This window comes from Centroberyx gerrardi, chromosome 9 (assembly GCF_048128805.1).
Source record: "Centroberyx gerrardi isolate f3 chromosome 9, fCenGer3.hap1.cur.20231027, whole genome shotgun sequence".
Lineage (NCBI taxonomy): Eukaryota > Metazoa > Chordata > Actinopteri > Beryciformes > Berycidae > Centroberyx > Centroberyx gerrardi.
Window position 1 is genome coordinate 18579526 of NC_136005.1, and position 16313 is coordinate 18595838.

At 37.8% G+C, this 16313-nt stretch overlaps 1 protein-coding gene across 3 annotated transcripts in view; it reads right to left on the reverse strand.

Annotated features, from left to right (window-relative positions):
* Window positions 1-16313, reverse strand: part of lpp (LIM domain containing preferred translocation partner in lipoma) — a 136191-nt gene that overhangs the window by 82195 nt on the left and 37683 nt on the right. Inside the window, exons 3-4 of one of the 3 annotated variants that reach the window (XM_078285698.1) lie at window positions 11252-11317; window positions 9478-9677 (exon numbers count right to left, since the gene is read on the reverse strand). In XM_078285698.1, coding sequence (XP_078141824.1) covers window positions 9478-9673 — 196 coding nt within the window. In that variant the 5' untranslated portion in view covers window positions 9674-9677; window positions 11252-11317. Of the gene's footprint in view, window positions 1-9477; window positions 9678-11245; window positions 11318-16313 lie in introns of all 3 variants that reach the window. The other 2 variants (XM_071923447.2, XM_071923446.2) reach the window with 2 other exon arrangements.

Here is a 16313-nt window from a genome sequence, read left to right on the forward strand (position 1 = left end):
GCTGGTCGGGGTTAAAAAGATTTAGCTATATATATATATATACTGTATATATACCACCAAACATCACTGTATGGCAGAGCAGTCCATGCAAACAAATAGTTGAAAACCCAGAAGTAAGTTTTGCTGGGTTGTGCAAATTGGGTTTTCAAAATCTTACTCAGCATCAAACTTTTTCTTCCTTTGATTATTTAGCTGCTGCTCAAAAAGAACAGACATGATTTGCAGACAATGATTTTCACAATACTGTGAAAAGTTGGATAGCGCCCAGGAGTGAAGTGTCTCACTTCCGGCTACCTGACTTAATCTGACTTGGAACTGCTAGATAAAACAGACAAAATGTTATACAATGTAAAAAAAATAAAATAAAAAAAAATGTGAATAAGAACAAAGAACGTAACATATAAACAAACAAATACAAACAAGTTTCAGATGTGCATACTTTACACACTGCAGACAAAGTACAGCAAGTAGCTGAGGTCTGTGCTCTACTTAGATAAAAGTGGCCTTTGTAAGCGCTCACAGCATAAAGCCTGTGGTTTCTATGGGGACACTGACACACTCATTGGTGGATTTCCTGTAAATTCTCATGGTGACACCCATGTGGGGACTCTGACATAACAACCGGTAGTCAGTTTGCCTCTGGGCAGTCAAGCAGGGAGGAATAAAAACAGCTTATGCACATGTTCAACACTTTGAATTGCTCTGAGCAAATAATTAGTGGGTTTTTGGGAAGTTACAGTGTGAAAAGTTATATCTAAAACAGCACTTCTGAGATGTTTCTGACCTTCACTAGGATTATCCTGCTACATAAACCTATCAAGCATGATAATCAGTGGCCAGACATCATGAGACAAACTAGGTATATTACTCTTACACAATTAATTCACAATATAAAGCTGTATGGTCTTGAGGTATTTGGAATAAATCTGATTTGCAGAATATTAAGTTATAGACTTAAACTTACTTAACATTGCAATATTCTGAATAAAATTCTTGATGATGCCTCTCTTCAGTCTGATTTTATTTTTCTTCTTTAGACACAGTGAATCGTTTTCCTTATAGTACCTGGCAGCCTGCCTTGGCCATATGAATGTTTCCGTCCATCCCACATAGAAAAGATTTCCCCCTTTTTAAAGCTTGATTGGGATCATTCCTAGCAGACATTTGGGGCAGTTGTTTTAAACATACAGCAAAATAAAATGTAAATGGTGAATCAAACAATAAAGCAAAGCAAGAGCTTCAGAGCTTTCTCAAAATATTGATTAGAAAGTCATGCAAAATTAATTAAATAAAGGGTAACTCAAAAACACAGTTGGCTGGCATCAAAAGAAAAACTCGTATTACCAAACTGCTCGATATAGACGGGCAAACAGCTACTGTGCAGTTTCCATTAATTTGTCCTCAGAAGTTAATTTCTATCGCAGGACTGATGGAAATCAAAAAAGTGTTTCCTCTAAATTGGAGTCAGCAGTCCTACTGAATCTCCAGTCTGTCTGGGGAAGATGACCTGTGTCCTCGACATCATGTTTTACACTCTGTTCTCATACGGAGGCTCACACAGACATGGAGAAGTCTCAGAGAGCACTGAGCAGACACTAATTAGCCATTCCCATGTGTTGATCTATGCAGACAGCTGCATAGAAATCCAATAAGACTTGTGTGCAAGGAACGTTACTGAGGATCAATTTCTATGACTTTCAATAAAGCCAAAAAATATGGCAGGAGAGAAAGTAAGCTACTAGTATGTAGTGGGGATGTGAATCTCTTTCTTAGACCGATTCAGTATGAATCTCAATACTTAGTTAGCAATTCAATACAGGAAATATATCTTTGAACAGGTCAGCGATAAGATAACATTAACTTTTTACTTGATCTGATGTGATAGATACGATACGATACGATATCATGCGATGCGATGCGATGCGATGCGATGCGATGCGATATGATACGATTCAAACCTCAGGGTGCCAGGGAAGGCCAGCATGTGCTGCAAAAGGCTTTTTAACTTTCTTCTAAGAGTGCCTTGGATTTGTTTTTCTTAATTAATCTACATAATATACCATTGTTTGCTATTTCTCTGGAGCTTGACGACATACAGTAAATGAACTTCTCAGTGTCCCCTTCATTTTACATTCTTTCAGCAATGGATTTTTTTTTCTGCTTTACTGGATGGTTGGCACAGCTGGTCCGATCTCCCTGATTCGAATCGGATAATCATTACATCCGTAGTGTGCAGTATTATCATTCTCCTTTTCAAATTCCCTAAAACCTGCAAAAATCAAGCAAAAAAACATTTTAACTTAAGTTTAGAGGTTGCAGCAAAGGACCTGCATCAAAGAACTATGGCGCATTTGCTGCTCGACGTGGCACCTTTCATTTTCATAAAGCAATCTCGACTGACCTTCCTACTTGTACCATTATCAGATCATCTTAAACCCTTGAGAATCTAAAATCTGATCTGGTGTAAGGAATTTTGAGCGTAAGGCCTCTGTCTGAGACCTAAATGTCTTTCACTTCCTCCTGCTGGGGCTTTAATCAGGGCAGGTTCTTGTAAGAGACCTCAGAGCAGACCCCACTAACCGTGCACCACCCCCATCTGCACTGGCCTCTTTGTCCAACCAGTAAACATGGCCTCAGGCTGCTCGCTCTAACCCTGATGCAGGCCTCGGATAGACAAAGGACACCGAGGCACTGTGCCAAATTGACTTGTCCCTAATTTTTATGCTAATCCTCAGTTTTATATCAGACTGTACCCCACGTTTGATATAAAACAAAAAATTAAAAAAAGGACCCGAGATAATCTGTCCATAAAGACGTCTTATCTGCTGATGAGGGGACAGTCTGGAGTTGGCTTTACATGTTTGCCTGTTCAAAATGCCGACAACATCATCATCATTATCAAGTGTTAGCCAGCTCTTAAAAGTATTACAATTTTTTTTTTCATCAATTCAATTGATCTGTACCACAAGACTAGGCTGCTTATTTTACAATAAATAAGTTGCAAAATAAACCCTGATAACGCCCACAAGGAATTTATTGCACACTGTACAGACACAAAATAGACATTAGATTCATGTCTTTAGTGTTTTCTCCATCTTCCATATTTCAGTCAATATAGTTACTGTAGTTGACCTGAAATTAATCTTTATATTGAACACAAAATAGTAAACAGTACCGAGTTTTATGCAATTACTGTCACAGTAAATGGCAGCAGTGTAAGGGAAAACACGGGACTACATCTGTAATAGTAAAAGTGGGATTAACCCTGAGTAACACATTCAACATTCAATTCATTCAATAAAGCTCTGCTGATCTGTCTTTTCTTAAGTCACATAGTAAATGCAGCTATGAGATATTATAAAATGCAAATTTTATGTTGTTCTATCCATAATAGTAAAGAAAAGTAAAGCAATTTACTCATCTTTTAAGTTTTTTCAAGCCCCCACACCCCAACCCCAATATTGTTTCATTTAATCCTCTTAATGCCCGGACAATGGAGAATTATGACAAATAAAATAGCAGCAATGTGTCTGGATTAAATGTTGTAAAATGACATTTTGGGATTACAAGGCTCTAATGATGAAATAAATCATATGAAAATCTTCAACTGGGTATGAAAATGTAATTTTTTAAATGGCAAAGAATCTGTGTACATGGCAGAGAGGCACTGCAGCCAAAAGCTGAGATCAAGACTAAGAGGTGTGGAGTTGATTCATTTCTTTAGGTTTGATACCACAATTTGGGTTAATGCCCCTTCAATGAATTTTTTCGAGGTCATTCTGAGTCATATGATCCTGAAACATCCATGGTGTGCCAGCCAGCTGAGTGTTTTTTGGTTGATAAACAATAAATAATCAGATAAACATTTATGAATTCTAATACCAAGCAATACTTGCCAACTGACAGTTTTCAGAGTTCTTGCCTGAAAGGAACAAAGGAAAAAGAGATGGCTCATTTTGTATTGTCAGACGACACCATTTGATTGAAAAGGATGTCTGTGTAGCTGTATATTTGATAGAGATTCAAAATGAATGGGAAGCTATGAGCAGCAAATGGTACAATACAGCTTTGAGTTTCACACCCAACAGCACACAATACAGGTGAGTAAGAAGTAGTGGAGAGAAATACACAAATAAGCACAAAAATACTACAACACCAGTGATTAAATAAACTAAATCTGTTCAACAAATGGACTATTAAGTGCTGTAATGACTGGATGTCAATTACATACTGCCTATATGTACTTTCTCTGAACCTGCATGATCGGTCTGTTACTATTACAATGTGAGTATCTGGCTGCCTGTGGCTCCTGTTAAGGATTCCTCATCTATTCTTATCAGCTGATAGGTTTGTTGACTTTCTGACTGACTGTTATTTGTTAAATATGTTTTCAAACTTGGCTAGAAATCTATTTCCTTTTTCATTTTTCCTTGTGTGACAATAATGATGTCAATTAACTTGTCTGTGGAGGCTATTTTTTTGCTTTAAACTTGTTTGCTTCTGTTGTGCTGTGTTTGTCTTCATAGTGTCGTTACACTACAGAAACTGGACTTTTAACATTAGGATGTGAAATAAATTTTATCACTGATTTTAAGCAAGTGATTATTCACCCATTTTTCACCCATTTATTCATCCATCTATCACCTCTCTGTGAAGTTCTGTGACTTTTGATACAATCTACAATTGCCACTACTATTCCAGTGTATTAACATATAATCTACTGTAATGGAAATGTATGGAAATGTACTGTAAATTACCAATAACATTGTGTTGGTTCTACAGTACAACAGAATATAAATACAAAGTATAGAAACAAACAGCCTTTGCCCGTCTTCTTTCCAGAAATTGATATGCTGTGTCTCATTGAGTGTTAAGGATATAGGTTACAAAATATGAGGTGCTACGTTATATTGTGTGCCAGCAGAAAACAAATTAGACATAAGCGTTTACAAGTGTTCCCATGTCATATTGTCTCTTGAGTTATTCTGGTATATTCAACTTGTGCAAAAGTTTTGGGCAGTAGCCCAGTGCTTACCTAAAATAATCCATGGCATCAAATACATCACCGCTGTCTTTGAAACCACGGTGACTACTGAGTTTCAGTGGTGAGAGTTTTCATCCTGCAGCACATTACTTACCAATTCTTGTGTAAGGTGCTCAAAATTTTAGTATATTATATGTGTACACTTTGAACTTACATTATTTAATTTTCCATAGGACTGTACAGCTTAATACTAAAACAAAAATCCCCTGTCACCCTGCCCCACTGTGCACAGGGCCTTATCTGAGGCTGTCACAATAACGTCTCCATTAGAGTCCCAACTAGACGTTTTCATTGTAAGCCACCTTAAACCAATAATATCAAAAATCATCATTACAAGCAAAGTTTAACAGCCAATGGCCAAGTTTACGACTATGGCAATTACCAAGGTGGGAGCCACTCAAAACAAATTTTGTTTTGGGCAACAACAAATTCAAGGGTGGTGCTACTTTGTGTTATTCGTGAGCAGAGTTCAAGAAGCAGTAGTTCATGAAAAAGTTTGACAAAACTACCATCTGGAGTGTGAGGCAGGTAAAAGTAAGGAAAGATGGTCACAATTCAAACCACAAACCCCCGTGGACAACAGTGTTTTCAACCTTACAGTGCGCTCTCTACTTGCTGAATTTCATAACCGTTTCCCCTGTTTTGGAAATCTAGGGCTCTCAGGGGGGTTTGGGGGTAGAGGAAGAGATATCAGTAAAGCTCAAATTACAACACATATACCAGATACATGCTGGGGGGGTATACGGGTATATGGTATCTTCTCTGCATCGTGGTCGAGCTTTACCATCTCACTGGCTGAACATTTCAGCTAAATTAACTGTGCTCTCAATAATAATCACAATCATTTTAACAAAAAATTATAAAAAATAATAATAAAGACATTCAGGGCCATTGTGTATTTTCCCATGGTATGCTATGGTCACTTTGAACATATGCCTATATTAAGCCTCTATGCCTTTAAAGATGCAATGCCTGGAAGCGATGTAGATATTTGTCTTTTTACTTTTATTGCTACTGACTCAAAATCAACTTCCTGTTTTCTCTTTTTCAATTGACTGCATTATTCTCACACTTAACAGCAGAGGGAAGTGGGTTCCCTTAATTTGCATAGATTTCACTATTATGTTCTTTTGATTAAAAAAAACAACAAAAAAAAACCCTATGCTTTTGGAGAAGTCCCATTTTAGACAATAAAATGTGGTTGTGAGCTATGAGCTTCTTTTTCAAGAGATATCATGGTCATATAGTTGACACGATGTTCATACCAAGTCAATTAGCTTACTGTGGAGTCATGTTTGTTTCAAGTAAAATAGACACAATGGATTGTGCTCAACTCTATACAACATCACCCCTCTGTTTGCTCAGCTTATTTCTAGATGAACTCACTCATCTTTCAATTGAACCTGAAACGTAAATGCTTTTATCATACCAGCTTTTCGCCCTATTGCAACAGAACAAAGGCTAATTAAATAACAAATACTTATGAAAACATGGAAATATAAACCAAAGTACGAAGTGTCTATTTGTCCATGTATTTATTACACAGTAAGTAGGAGCACTATTGCCTTTTTCAAAAGAGCAAACCAATAGTCCCCAAGGGGCCTAAACAAAGAAGCAGACACCACAAGGCTTCCTGAACCAACACATGACGGGAAACTCTAGTACTAGTGCTGTATGTTTATTAGGAATGAGGCACAAACCCTGATAATGACAAATCCTTTAACATAAGTGACCTCAGCATCTAGCAATTCAGTAACTCAGACTGACTTTCATTATGCTATGTGTATGGATTATGGTTTATAGATTATTCTAAAGTCAGAAGTTCTGACAGTTGTATTTTTTTTGTCTAAGACATTACTGCAGGTTAAACCAAACCCAGTAGAAAAATATGCAAAATAGGTAAACTGAGTGAAAGTCACTTCCGATATCTTCACACAAAGATGTAAATTGGCTAAAATGACAGACAATTGAGGTTATTTTAAATTTTTTTAACAATGTTTCATGGACCCCCTGCAATACCTCTGCAGATCCTAGGGGAGGACTCTGGTTGTGCAAAGTTCAGAAATAAAGACTGCACCATGCGTCTCTAATAATCTAATGATCTAAAGGGTGCCACAGCCTGCCTTGAACTGATGACATCAACATTTTGTGACCAACAAAACCGGCCAAGATATGAGGCCAAAAGGGAAATATTTGTGTCAAATGTATGATCAGGATCAAGTCAGATGTGGGTGTGATTATGTGAAATAATTGCCAATACCATAACTGACTAGCATGCTGTGGTCAAATTAATGACCACATTTACTTCACCACTTTACCACAGAATAACCCGGCTGGCCAAGCTGCAGTTAAGGTCTTGATTGGTTACACTGTTTACATGAACCTATGATACCCTGAGATTGAGTATCCTGTTGCTATGAATAAACCAATGGACAGAATATTCCTGTCCAACTGCGGTGTCCTGTCCACAAATAGAACGGTCCGCCAGCAAAAGAGTATGAAAAGGTGCAGCCAACAGCTGCCCCCTCCTTATTTGACTGAGGTTACTTCTAACCAATAGTAAAATCAATACTAAATTTTGCCTACCGCCATGTTTGCTATTGACATCAAAATGTGCCCATGAAGCCGTATACTTGCTGCGGAAACTGATTCCGGCAGGTTCTTACAAAAAAAGGGACACGCTTGCAGAAAAAATGAAGTGCCGCGTGGGCTTCGGACTGCGCAGTGTGCACAGGCTTGCTGGCCGACCTAGTCGAATTTTTCGCACTGTGTGACTGTCTGTGACTGGTCTAAAATATCACATGACTGGTTGTGTTGCCTTGCGGATAATCTTCTCCTTTCTTCTTCCGGTTCATTGCCTTTGTTTACATGTTTTTTTCAGCACTAATAGAGTAAAACGGCTTGTAAATCCTCAATTTCAGTCAGCTGTCTTTGTCGCTCTTTCACCACCGCTCTTTGGTCAACGCTATTTCTGCTTTCCCTCGATTATTGCTGCCTCCTCCCTTCCCCAGTTAGCTCTGTTTTTATTGTCCGTCGGTCCGTCACGGAAGTTGGAATAAAAATTGTGCTGCTTTTCTTCATCTATCATCATTGATCCCAAAGTCATATTGACATAAGTGACGGTTTGTCATACTCTGCAGAGTGTTTCCTATCAATTGCTGATGTCATTTAAGCCCTTCCCCCTTTCCTGGTTGACTTTATTTTGATGGGTTGACAGGAAAACCTGACTGGACACCACTGGTCTATATCTATTGATACCCAAGTTCCATTAATGATAACTATGATAAACCCAGTATGCACAACTATACTTATGTCTGTCAAAATAAGGCGGTGATTGCACTAAGATATGAACAAGGGTTCCATCAAATTAATTATGTTCATAATTAGTAGAATCATTCCCCTTTCCCTGTGATATCTTGCCTCTTTTATGCTACACTGAATTCAAATGTAGCCTATTTTAACTTTGTATGACTTTACGTTATGAACAAAGACTCTGCCTCATGTCCCACTCTCACATAAGACATCAAAAGGCTTTGCAAAAAAACAGACCTTGAATTCATCTTTTAAATCTATGAAATATACCAAAACAGAGCACTTTAATTAACACCTCTTTAATGCATGGATACAGTTTAAGTCACATCTCTTATCACTGAGCTTTTTAGGACTGATTAAAACTGCACTGTAACTATGGAAACCAATATTAAACAGTACTACTATCTGGTAATTAATGAGTGACCGAACTATTACTTCAACACACAGCCTACCTAATAATTCTCTTTTGGAAGAAAATTAACAAATAGTGAAAGCTGTTGTAGCTGCTCTTTTAAACTGAAACATAGAAAAACATATTTAATTTGGCAGTTTTGTGCTGCTTTGAAATCCATTACCTAGACAGAAGGACGATCTAATCTAATAGCACTGGTACAAGTGTTCACTTTTTCTTGAAGGAGAGATATGGAGCCAGAGCTTATTGTCTAGAAACAAATCATTACCTACTGCAGTAGTTTTTTTTTTCAAAGCTAAAGCACACCACACAAACACAAAAATCCATAGCAAGTTAGTCATTGTTTGGAGGTGCCAAATAGAATCTGTCATTTAAGCAAATGCAGATGTACTGAAAATGGACAGTGTGCCATAAAATGTGTATGATGTTAATAAAGTGTGATATGTTTTATATAGGAGGTTGTGGCCAGTTTGGACCTAGTCTGGTAAGGTTCTACAGACAGTGGAGATGCTGGCTTTGAGGAATAGATTATATTTTTCTAATTTTCCAGTCTCAATTCACTGCTGGACCATCAGGTAAAAGAAGGCCAGTTAAATCCTATTTTCAGATTTTTCCTGTATCTTGTTATTAAATAACGTGAGGGTATAAAGGTTTAATTTGCTTGAAATTAGTGATTTAGATGTGTTGTGTTTGGTTCCTGTAGTGTTACCTCCAGTGTCAGAGTGGGTGGGTTCTCCCAGTTGTTTGTAAGGGTTGAACTTGGGCTTGGGTGCAACCACAGGGGCAAATTTCTTCGGTGCCTGCTGCTGGGAGATGGAGATGCTGGCGGTACCCAAAGCTGGAGTAGTCTCCATCCTGGCAGCCACTTGCCCCGTCTGTTCGTTACTGTTTGTCGGGTTCCACATGCTTCTGATAAGGAAAGACAACGGTTATCAAACTATCTCAGAACTGTGAATCTCAAGTGACGACACGCTCAACCACAGGCTTCTTGGGACGTATGTTTCAATGGATTCCAAAGGTTTTAGTCGTGATTCGAAGCCACACTAGGCCTTTACAGCTGAGGCCAAACATTTTTAAATTTTACAAGGGATCTCAACAGGAAAGGCAATTCAAAAGAATTAGAGGATATAGCTCAAAAGTACAACCTTAGTGGCACAACAACATTAATCTTTCCTCGAATCTTAATGCAGTGCCAACTGCTATGATAAGGAATCATTAGTGGAATTGATATCTGATCCCTTTCTAGAAGGACAAGAGCACTGGAGATTTTGCCAGGAAGCTAAGAGGCCTGGACAAAAGCCAGGCAGTTACCGCCTGATGTCTCAGCAGTGAGCTCTATTTTAAACAGTCTCTGAAATAACCCGTCCAAATCCATAGCTATAGCACACATCCCACTGGTGACCAAGAGAGGGACATATGAGTATTTAGTATTTATTACAAAGCCATGGCTTGACTGTGTATTGTCTTTGTCATCATGTAAAATCAAGGAGACTACAATATCAAGTCAACTGATGTGTTGCTCAAAGAACAAGGCTCTCCTGAGCCCAACTGAAGCGGTTCTTAGTACAGTTTGGTAGATTACGATTAAACTAAGCATTCTTAGAATATGATCACGATTGCCTTTTGTCACTTTTTGCCCTACACTCAAAAAAATCCAAAAGTGTGGAAAGGTTTTACTTGCATATAGATTCACAGTCCCAATTAAAAAGCTGGCTGTATGTCAACAACAAATAAACTTTTTGCTGTATTTCCCTATTTTCATTGATAGCCTCCAATGCACAGACTTTGATTAAATCATATTAATAGACATGGTTCTCTAAATGTACTTGCTGAAAAAAGTCCACTACTAACTCAATCTGAGCTAACGTTTTGCTTCATTTAGAACTTGGAGCTATTTTTACTAAAGATCCAACTTGCCATGCTAAAATGCTTGCTTTTTGCAGTAAACTGTTGACAGGCTAAACTATACATACTCTGTAAAACCTCAGAGGAAAACACCTTGCATTTGTCACTTTGTTTCCCATTGCTTCAGGGGATTTGTGCACACTAGTGAGGGATATTGGGCACTGTCGCTACATGTAGCACAAGCCACAGTGACATTTATAAGATTTAGTCTTACTGTTTTTTTCATTTCAGCTATAATGTCAGACTAAGCTTGTAAGGTGATTTTTTAAAATAAAAACCAAGGTATTACACTCCATGTTCTGACATGTATTAATTGTCAAAATGAATACATCCCATTTCATGAAAGTTACTGTATAGGCTGCACAAGGAAATCACTTTGAACTATCAAAAAGTGTTGTCAGTATTGTGCTCGCATTGTGTAAAATATGGGTTACTTACAAAACAGCAAATAAAATTTAAGCAATGTCGGGTGTTGTTTAAACCTGAAACATTATTGCAAAGATTCATTTTTATTTTAAATCAATAAAAATAGATGGAAAAAGAAAAAAAATCTCCATTCTGAAAGAACATACCTGTACCTGTTGCAGTTCTCTGTGTAGGACAACAAGGTCTGGCCTTTCTCAAACTGCTATCTTTTGTAATGCCTAAACAAGAAAAAAAAAGAAAATGTGATATGCAAGACAAAGAATAGTGAGAATAACAATATGAAAACTGTTTTCACACTAAAAAGGCTTTCTAACAGAAAGGTATTGAAAGATCTCGTAATGCTGATGAAACCATCAATGATTTTCAGCGTTCATGCAGCTGCCAGAAACAAGGATTCAGATCAGATGAGAAAAATAACAAAATAAAATAAAATAATATAATTTAACAAAACATAGTTTGAGGTCTTACGCAATGCATTCCAACTATCTTTGTTGTTCTTTTAAGTTTGGGTTTTTTGTCCACCATTGTGTAAGAACAATATATTATAGAGAGAAATCAGGATCCAACTCTAAATCCAATTGATAGGTGATCAATATTATGCCTTGAAGTTTTCTAGTTTATTTATTTTTTTATTCTCATTTCATTTTATTGTTTGGCTTGTTTGTCCTTCATACAGTTACGGTGAAAAGAACACTTGCAGAGTAAAACAACTTGCACTGGCTGAGGCCACAAACATCCAGTATTTCACCATCACATTCTGAAATCACTTGAAATATTTGAACTATTTATATGGTGTGCTTTTTCCCATCCTTCTTTTTGTTTGTGTTTGTTGCTCTGTGTTCTGATGTTTTGCTGTTTATTATCCTCAGTCTGACTGATACAGGGTTTACATTTTTTCTCTGGAGCACAGCAGAAAAGCCCACGCACAATCATCTTTTAATATCTGCTCAAATCCCTGCTCCTCCTGCCGTCACTGAATGGTTCTTACTTTTGATATTCTGCTGCTCTTAATGCTACAATTCAGACATGTGCTGGTGTCTCACACCCACCTGTCCTTTCAATGCAAAACGCTTTCATTTCTTGACGCTCAAATGGCTAACGAAATAAAAGATGAATTGAAAAGAGGAAAAAAAGAAGAAATGATCTTAGTATGTGTAACTAAGACTCACAGTACAGTACGTGCTGAAAGGAAATGTTTCAGTACCTGTTTACATTGCTCTATTTGGCCAAATAATCACTTTATGCTTTTATATACTGGGCCTTATAGTACACAGTAAACCCAATAAATCAGCTTGCATGTTATTGAAGATTAACTTTCTTTTAAAAAAGATAACAAGTGATTCACTTGCCATTTGGGGAACACAAACCTGAATCCAAAACATCACTGTAGACCTCAATATAAATACCACACTAGTGATTCATAGATTAAAAGCCTAAATAAAAACAATCTAATAGCTTTGCCTTAATTGTAACTATAAAACCTTAACTACAAAATAATCTTACTGGCACGCTGGATTTGTATTTGTATAAATCAAGATCTTCCAGTAGCGGTGAACACTTGCCTATGTGTTTTGCTCCTGCTTCCAACATCCCCATCTTTGCCCTTTGTGAGATACACTAAAGAGGATCATCCAAATAAATACAATGATGACCTTTGACATTACAGACACATAATAGGAAGGAGAGATTTAAGAGGATCAAGAGACTCCTGGGTAATATATGTATTACACACAGAATGCCAATGAAGGCAGTCGCAGCAAGACTTCTTCAGTACTGTGTCTTTACATATGACCCCATGACCCCATGTTGCTTTCTGCTTTATCTCACCAAATGAACCAAATGTGTTGGTAGTAGTCATTTGTTATTTGCTATATGAGTTATCTGCCCACAAATCTAACAAAAGATTCATTATCAACTATTAAGACGGCATCAGACGGCTTCTTAATCAAGCTTTTTTCTGCTCACGCTAAAATTTAAGCATTCATATTTTTTAGGGAGAGCTGAAGAAGTCAAAGACAGAACCTGTCTTGCTGGACAGACGGCTCTCTGTTACGAATATGTTCAGATGACGGTCAAAAGAATTTAAGGAAAAAGAAAATCCCAGTGAGAGGATAAAAGGTCACACATAGCTATGGAAGACATGACTAGCGTCAGGACACAACAGAGTCTCTGTATCTCTCACTGAGCTAGCAATCATATATTGTTGTCTGCTTCCATGACATCAAATGGACTGTGCATCTGAAAGCAAGAGGACATTTTAACAGATCCTGACAATTTGTCAGATCACAATGCGGCATCACCCCTTGACATCGCTGGGGCATATGTCAAAACAAAGACTGGGGCTCTGATCTTACGGCTCAGGAGACAATAAAGAAGACTGTTAGAGTTACCATTTGAAAATAAAACAATGTGGACGGTGCCATAATGATCTGTATTTAAGGCCGTTGACCTAATGATCATGGCTGAGCAATTCTAAGCAGTCACTCAGATATAGTCACTCAGAAACCTATAGCTGTCACTATAGGTTTGACTCATATAGGCCTTAATCACAAAGAGCAAAATTTCACTTGTGAGCAACAAAAGTGTATTACTCAGAAGTCAACTTTGAAACACAATGTCTCTGGTCACCAATTGTACTAGAACAAGAATTGCAAAAGTAGGAGGTCCTGATACCAATATAGACTTCTTTGTTTCTAACAAATTCACCTCTTCTTCTTTTACTGTGTTCTCTAACCCTGAGTTTCTTGTTTAATTTCAGCAGAAGCTGGTTTCAAAGTTTTGCAAGTCCAGTCTTGTACACTGTGGAAATACACTGTAGGTGGTAATATTTGCATCATATCACCACAGAAGCATATGTGTTTTTAGAGTCATTGTTGATTACTACATTTGCAACAGTCATTATGGGATGATGAACATTAGAAGTGCTTTTGAAATATCACATGGCAAATGATATATCTGCTATTGAATTATCACTAAAATAACTGAGAATAGATGTTAAGTAATAGATGTAAGAATAGATGTTAAATATTTAGACAGACAGACAGATAGACAGATAGACAGATAGATAGATAGATAGATAGATAGATAACACTGTACACATGTATTTAACTTGAATATTTTCTATGTTCATATTGAAACTGATTTATTTTAATAAAATAGCGACAGTTACAATCAGTTGAAGCTGGTAGTTTGCTGATTTCCTATCCCCCGATTTCTTCTTGGTCCCCCTTCGGCCCCCCATCAAAAATTTCCTAGAATTGCCACTGCCAGTCTTTGGCACTGTGTGCATGTGCATGAGTGGAACCCACCAAAGAAGCTAAGTATATTTAAACCATTATTTCCATTGTTGGCATTATTAATGCCCCCCTGCTATGCCCGTCTCGCTGATTTGAACCTAGTTGCATCATGCTGCTGTAACAGAGCGATACACAGCAGTTCTACCCATAACTGGATGATGCCCAAACCACCAGCAAAAAAGCTCGGATCTTTTAATAGTTCATTTAGCCGACTGTGGCCGTGGATTAATCACAATGGCACAATGAACACTAATCCTGAGCTTTAAACATGACATGCTTTTTGTTTATTTGACTTCGCCTTAGTCCTCCATGAATCCACTTATGCTACTGAATAAGCTAAATTATGCATTCACTTTACTCTACTTTATCTGCTTTGATATGTTCCGTGGTAGATGGAAAATACTTCCTACACACACACAGACACGAAAAATAAGCGCACACACCCACAAGCGTGCACATGAACAAGCATGCATGCACGCACACACACACACACACAGCTGTAAGGGATGCATAAGGCATAGGTTGAAAGCACACATGTAGTCCCAGAAAAAGTTGCATCCTCATTGAAGACTCATGAATGGAAAGGCAATTCTGATTGCTGGGGCAGCTACACGATGACTCACAAAGCTGTGACACCATGTTTCACAGTTTGCTTTATGAGGGCATGGCAGTCGGGCTGTCTTCTCACAGCTGTTCCTCTCCACTTTTACAGCTGTCATTGAGGAACTGCTGCAGGTGTTTCTGCTGCATTAATCTTTCATATCCACCGAGGAAACTATCGAACAAAACCATCCAAAGAGGACCACAGAGAGTACTGAATTCAAACATAAAATGGCAAGGTTCAGAGATTTTTGGAAAAGCCTAACATGCTTTCTAGTAAATGTTCCAAGAAGCTGGCAGACTGAGTGACATGTAGAAAACATACAGAAAACTGCCACGACTAGAGTTTGCAGTCTTCCTCTGGTCTTCATGGTCCTCGGCCTGCAAAATACTCCACTAGCTTCTATACCTTATTTCTTCCCCCTCTTTCTTAACATACCCATCCACACAAAGATCAATGCATGACCAACTCCTGTTACAGCAGAGGAATGAAGTCTCCCAATAAGATCAGTCCATTCTCCAAGCCTAAATGTAATAATATAATAATAAAGTTTAATGACTTACAAGAAGCTACGTAAGTTCTAAAATCCAAAGCTGGCCTACATCAGGTAGGTTGAACAATTGCTATTGCCATGACCTATGAAGAAAAGCTACAGTTGCAAACAGACTTTGTGTACCCAAAGCAAGCAGGAAGCTATAACGGTATTTTGATCAAGAAGTGAAGGACGATCAGGAGCTCAACATTATTTTGTGCTGTTACGTAAGTTTCAAGTAGATTGCTTTGTAACAGCCTTTTGATAGAAGGGATAGATAAAGTGTCTCCATCCGTTTGTTCATTTGTTTGTTTGTCTGTCTTTCAAAAGCAATATTTCAGACACCGCTGATCGGGGAATGATGCATCTCACCACTGTGTTCAGGTGTATTCCAATTTACACTGTTTGGCTTTATGGGGGCGCTACATTGTTCATTTGTTCGTGCATGTGTCACATGCAATATCTCAGACACCACTGACTGGATTTTGACTAAACTTGAATACTTCACTGATCCCATGAGGGAAATAATTTCTGCCAACAACAAAAAAAAACACACAATACAAACCACCAAAATACACAATAACCGTTTCATGTAACAATATAAAATGAATCCAGACGGAGCAAACACTGGACAAGACAATAACTGAAAACACTTTGAGGGTGGCCCATATTGTCCATAATGTTTTCCTACATACACTACAGTTGATAAGTAAAAGTGAACTAAACTACTGTACAAGCTAAACGTTTTTCTACCTGGAACACTGTGCAACAATCATTTTATTATT